Genomic DNA, 6,431 nt, shown 5'->3' with positions numbered 1-6,431 from the left:
GCTAGCGAGGGAGAGAGAGAGAGAGAGAGAGAGAGAGAGAGAGAGAGAGAGAGAGATTAGTGGATTAAACAAGAACGCATCCATCTCTTTTGATTTCAAATTATTGTTACTACTAATAGCTTTTTTTTTTTGTTACTCAAAGCCCTTTTCTACAAGATTTTAATAAATCCAAGAAAACAAAACTTTTGATATTTAGGTAAAAAGGAAATGTTTAAGTTTAGTGAACTAAATAAATCAAATCAGAATGAAGATATTTATTTAAAAAAATATTCCTGATGAATGCTGTTCTCTTAACAAATATACAGTCAATGATTGACACATCAGGTGCTCATTATCATCACCTCAAGTTTCAAACAATAGTCAGCCACCTAAAGTTTATTTCATATTTTGTTTTAGCATCTTTTTCATAACTACAACAGACCACATTTAATGTAGGTTGCCAGCGAGACAAAAAATAAAAATGATATTCTTGCTGAACATGAAGTGCACTGAACGGACAAACTGTTCCGGACAGTGTTTGAGGCTATTACGCAATCCACCCTGTGTTGTCAATGAACCTTCCAACACTCAAAATCCACAAACCGGTATCATAATCGGGAACAACTGCCTGATACTGCGGTCCAACTCGCATCCCTCCTGCACCTTGTGAGTGACAAAAGAACAAATAATATGAACGGATTACATTCATCAGAAGTGTATGAACTTGTGAGGAGCGACCGAGGCTACCACCATGACTTACCATGCTCGTCATCACTTGAGGAACCCGAACTTCCTTCCTCCCATGAATTGTTGCTGTTCCCATTTGAAGTCAAACTTTTGATCGTATTATTCACAGAGTTTCTAACCCTTCTTTTACCCGATATCTCAGCGGTGCCCTTCTCTAACATCGCAGGCATCTTGACAGCGAAACGCAAAGGTGCTTGAAAGAACTTGGGCTCGCCCTGGCTGCTCGCTATAGCTAAGCTAACTCAGCTCAACTGCTCTGAGCTGAAACAAATAACACCGTCCTGCACTGATACAAACTCCCCCAACTGGCAATACAGAGTTACGAACAATTAAAAAGGTGCATCGAATGCATAATATTTCCCCCAGTCGTGTTAATAAGTTAAGTTTAGCTTTGGAGGCAGATAAAAGCACATACGGCTGCAGTGCTAGCAGTGTGGCTGGTCTAGCGTTAGCTCTCTCGCTCTCTCTTTCTCTCTCTGATTGACCTGCTTTAGCTAACGTCAGTTCCTCTTCAAGGCAGAAATTCAAACTTCTTATGCATACAAAAAACAAGCTATTTATTTTCTCCAGACCAAGCGTCGACGCAGTGTTTGTCTAGAAAACATAAATGTGCATGAAAAACAACTCTAGGCAATACGCAGTTGCATCAGCTGGCACTCCGTACTTGTGGACTGGTTTAGTCAGTGAAAAGCGTCAATGCATTAGTAACCATGATCTCCCACTATAGCAAATAGTGGAAGATCCCCCTCATATCTGATATTCTTGATGCTGTTTTGCTGCAATCAATTACCCACCGCACTGCTTCATAAAACTCAAAAGTCAAAGTGGGAGAGTTATCATCAAATTAGAACATGTGTGGCTTGCACTTAAATGTGTTTATAAGTCATGGTTAGGACAGAGTCATGGAATAAAACAAAAATATTATTTATTTTAACTTCTAGTTGAACTATTTTATTTTTAGTCCTTTAATCTGCTTTTGGACAAGAAACCCTCAAGTGTCAGGTGTGCTCAAAAAGTTAAAAAGGAAAGTTCACCTAAAAAATAACAATTCTATCACTTACTTTCTACATTCATTACAATGTTCAAGACATGGCAGCATTTTTGTCCATTGACATGTTATTATCTAGTAATTACATACTAGTACATATTTATGAGACACCAAATCTTTAAAATAAAATCTAGAAAATCTTAAGACTAAAATGATAATAGTAACAAATGGAATGCACAATTGTCTAAAAAAGAGGCTTATTGTCTTTTTTTTGTGGAAAACTGCAAAAGAGTCCAGTAAGTATTTGAATAGTTACTTGTAAATAAATTTCCAGTGTCTAAAGAAAAGTTAATAGTAAAACTAAAATATAATAGTCAATATTGGATTACTTACTAAAAATTTAAATATTAGTTATTAGATTTAGATTAGAATTTAGAAGGAATAAATGTTATTTAATGTGATGCTCATATGCCTTCTGTATCATTGTAGTCTCATGTAATTCGAGGTACATCTGTCCAAAAACTAGTCATCGGGACATCTGTGCCTGTAGCGCTGCACAATCTTTGTCTCATTGTTCTGGAAGTACTCCTAAAATATTATTTTTTTTGTCATGCCAAGTCTACATTGTGTTTCATGGTGGCATCTCAAAATAAATAATTGTTTTTATTACAGATTTAGCGAGATCCTACTGAGATCCTGAACTCTGGTGGGATGAACAGCTTAAATATAGCACACAGCTGCAAATTAATCTGTGTAGTGTAAAATGTATTTAATAATATTCTGAATAATTAAATCCAAGCACCTGTCAAATCCAAACAGTATTTTTTATTTTTTACACAGGCTGTAATTACATGTTATTACATCTGATTACGATTAATCTGATCCCCTGAACATAATTAGAGAAAAACTGATCATATTTTTAAACCGATTTAAGTGTCCAGGATTTGCAGAAACTGTTTGTTTTAATCAAAAGTAGCGATGGTCCAATGTAAATAATGAGAAATTATTAAACGATAAACTATCTTTGTTTTTTTTAAAGCAATCATAATACTTATCCGCTAGATGGCGGACGTGTTCCTCAACACATCTTTGTCATCCTCCTTAATGAAGTTTCACTTGACTACTGCAGTTCATTTAAACATTCCCATAGCGTCTGGAGTCGTAAACCAAATTATCGACCAGTTATATTCATTTTTACTTCTACATACTTTGCCCTTCACTTCTTCAAAAGAAAAATCTCAACTTCAAAAAAAAATAATCTTAATTGTGCATATATACCAGGGGTGCCCAAACTCGGTCCTGGAGGGCCGGTATCCTGCAGAGTTTAGCTCCAACCCTAATCAAACACACCTGAACCAGCTAATCAAGCTCTTACTAGGCATGCTAGAAACTTCCCGGCAGGTGTGTTGAGGCAAGTTGGAGCTAAACTCTGCAGGACACCGGCCCTCCAGGACCGAGTCTGGGCATTCCTGATATATACAATGAACATAACCTCAAGGAAACACTTAATCGTTCACCCATAATTATAAACTTTTTCAGGATGCCATGATAAACAGTTCAGGTAGATCACCCCGTGCAAAGAGCGCATGGTTCGGACGGTCTGTGAAATATTATGTAACAAGACTCGCGCTGAATGTACTGAATGCGCGAGGGTCTCTCGATCGCGCCCAAACACACGCGTTCTACACTAATAAGGAAAAGCTGGAGGCACTTTGTACCCTGGTGACGTGCGCTAGCGTCCAATGGCAAAGAGCGCACCGATATGCGCAAACCTGCCCAGCATATATAAACTCTCGGCTGAGTGTGTAGTGGGGTTTGAAGGCGGGTGAACGGTTTTAGACTCTATCGTACGAGATACAGCCTTATTTTTAAATTTATTATTCCGCCTGGCCTCCTGGGTTACATATTTATATTCTCACAAATGTTTCAGTATCAGCTCTGGCTGCACTGAATATCCAGGTAAAAGCCGTTAAATCGTAATTTTAAATCCAAACAGCCCCCCAAAAACGTTTGATATAACAGCGGAACTCACAATGCCTTTGTATCTGGGGATGTACGAGAGCCGCGCGGATTATAAATCCCCGAAACAATGCCAAAAAACCTCATTTGCATTTTATCAGGCTGTACGGGACCTGTTGCCGGTGTGGGTCCTGGAGGACATGCGGACAATGGAGGTGTTTCGTTGGGAAGATGACGGACAGGCATACGCGTACTCCCCGTCGGAGGCGTTTCTGTACGCGCTGGTACATGATCACCAGCAGTACGCGCGTTATTTACTCAACAGGTTCTCCACCCGCGCACTGGAGATGCCCAGCAGAAGCTTCTGCTGCTGCCAGGCATCCACCACACCGCACCTGGCCATAGCCGTTCGCTACAACCGCATCAACATCCTGAAAATGATCATGGCCACCATTAAAGACTTTACAGGCTGCGAGAGAAGGAGCTACCTGAACCGTCACGGATGCGACCACACAGACGGCAGCAAGACCGCGCTGCATCTTGCGTGTGATCTGGTGCGTCCCGAGTGCTTGATACTGTTGCTGGGTCATGGCGCGTGTCCTTACGCAACGGACCTGACAGGGAACACCCCCCTGGACTGTTTACTCAGCCAGATCTGCCAGAGTGACTTTGACATGCGGACGAAGCGCATCTGCCTCGGCTACCTCATTTTATTCATGCCCACATTTCGCTTCCAGATCAAGAGACAGTTGCAGGACAATGCCGATGTGTGGAGGGCGCTCATAGGAGAGCAGGCCTTCCAGTGGCTTTCAGGAACATCACCCCCTTCACTGTTCGTTCAGGCCATGCAGAAGCTCAGCCAGTCCATTCCCACAGACCAGCTGGACTCACTGCCGGACTTCCTGAAACCCCTGGACTTCAGACTGGAACAAGCCTAATGTGCACAACTGGAAATGTAATAAAGTACATTGTCTGACTCAATTGTTTCTTGAAATATTCAAGTTTGATTGTATGTGCAAAGCTCTGTAAATATGCAAATAGTTTGATGTCTTATAGTCACATTGTGAAAGACACTGTAAAATTAAAATATATATATATTTTGCATTTGTTGCCTTGGAGCTTAATATTTCAGATTCAGTTCATTCAAGGTGCATCTTTTGCCTTAATCAAAAATCACAAGACATCCTCTCTGTCTTCAATGTTAACATTACCAGTGAAAAGTCTGAACATACATGCTCATCTTTAATAGTACTATTTTCTTCATTTTAGAATGAACTAATTAATAACACTAATTAAAATTTGCAGTAAGAACGATTAAGCAAGAAGCCAAACATGTTAAGCAAGTCAAAACTATCATATTTGAGCTTCTGAGTTTCAAAGAGCTTCATGAGGTCCATCATGCAATCCTTTTTAAAGACAAAGGAGTTCCCATGTATGCTGGGAACTTGTTGGCCCCTTTTTTTTTTACTATTTGGTTTAATTCATCCATTAAAAAAAAAAACACTAGTTGCAAAGCATTTGCCTTTATATTTTGATTTCAAGCATTTAAGCATAAACATTAAGCATTTGAGCAGATCATGATAAACACACTACTATTTGATTAACACTACAGTAAGACAGTTATATTGTGAAATATTATAACAATTTTAAAATAACTGTTCTTTCAGTTGTGCTGCTTAATATTTTTGTGAAAACTGATACCATGGTGCATTTTTTTCAGGATTCTTAAATGAAATAACAGCATTTATTTGAAATATAAATCTTTTGTAACATAAATGACCTCACTGTCACTTTTGAATAAAAGTATTAATTTCTTAAAAAAAAATCATAAGAACTTTTGAACGGTAGTGTAAATTCAAGTGCATCCGAACATTTGGTAGTGTACATCATCCATAATATCACATTGTTGCAAATAAATCCCAAAATGCAGCGACACTTTCTGTAAACATTTTATTTGGAAGTTTGTCATGACTAAGCATGGAGTAAAGATTGCAGAGGTTAAGTCATAGTTTAATATGTGAGTTCACATTTAGCTGCATCACCACTTAAACCCCACTGGCTTAGCATTACATGCCCAGTGTACCACATTTATCACTTAATCTGATTTACAATATGGTCTAAGTGCAAAACGGAAACTAGTAGGGCAGAACAGGCCAAAACAATGGCAAATGTAACAATAGCTAAAACAACTTGCAGCAATGCTTACATGGTAATTTCAATCTATCTGCATATGATGCCTTACTGAGGTGTAAAAATCTAAAAATGAAAGAATAACAAACACTTCACAGTCAGACACTAAAGAGAGAGGAGAGGAAATGATACATCAGACCTAGCACTGAATTAATATTTAGTTATCTATGATAGATTACTCATCAAGATGCGTTCTTTATATGGACGTATATGAAGAATGCTCGTCCAGCATTAATATACAGTATTTTTCCATAACAGACTATGATAGATTCTATCAACCTCTATCAAGTAATAAGTTCAAATAGTTTTTTTTTCTGTTTTAGGAGTTAAAAGTCAAACCGCCCTTTTAAAATACCTCACATTAAACTTCAACACGTCACTGGTGTAGACAGAGGCAAGTCAGAGACCATGCTCTCTATACGACTCACAGATATGTGACAAATTCTACCATTGTACTCCTGTCAAGTATTTAACAAGGTACAAGTGTATTTACAGATAAAGCTGAATCCCTTCTTCAACTAAAGCAAACTTATGCCTAGTTCCCTTTCATATGACAAACATATATATA

At 38.4% G+C, this 6,431-nt stretch overlaps 2 protein-coding genes across 2 annotated transcripts in view; one reads left to right on the top strand and one right to left on the bottom strand.

Annotated features, from left to right (window-relative positions):
* Positions 1-1,629, bottom strand: part of LOC107694704 (REST corepressor 1-like) — a 7,060-nt gene extending 5,431 nt beyond the window's left edge. Inside the window, 2 exon segments of the mRNA XM_016494401.1 lie at positions 499-642; positions 740-1,629. Coding sequence (XP_016349887.1) covers positions 499-642; positions 740-896 — 301 coding nt within the window. The 5' untranslated portion in view covers positions 897-1,629.
* A 1,886-nt stretch (positions 1,630-3,515) lies between these two features.
* Positions 3,516-4,739, top strand: LOC107694977 (ankyrin repeat domain-containing protein 9-like). Its single transcript, XM_016494726.1, has one exon. The coding sequence runs from the start codon at positions 3,748-3,750 to the stop codon at positions 4,609-4,611; it is 864 nt and encodes a 287-aa protein (XP_016350212.1). The 5' UTR covers positions 3,516-3,747; the 3' UTR covers positions 4,612-4,739.
* Positions 4,740-6,431: the final 1,692 nt, after the last annotated feature.

Source organism: Sinocyclocheilus anshuiensis, unplaced genomic scaffold (assembly GCF_001515605.1).
Source record: "Sinocyclocheilus anshuiensis isolate Anshui unplaced genomic scaffold, SAMN03320099.WGS_v1.1 scaffold942, whole genome shotgun sequence".
Taxonomy (NCBI): domain Eukaryota; kingdom Metazoa; phylum Chordata; class Actinopteri; order Cypriniformes; family Cyprinidae; genus Sinocyclocheilus; species Sinocyclocheilus anshuiensis.
This window is presented reverse-complemented; position numbering and strand designations above follow the sequence as displayed.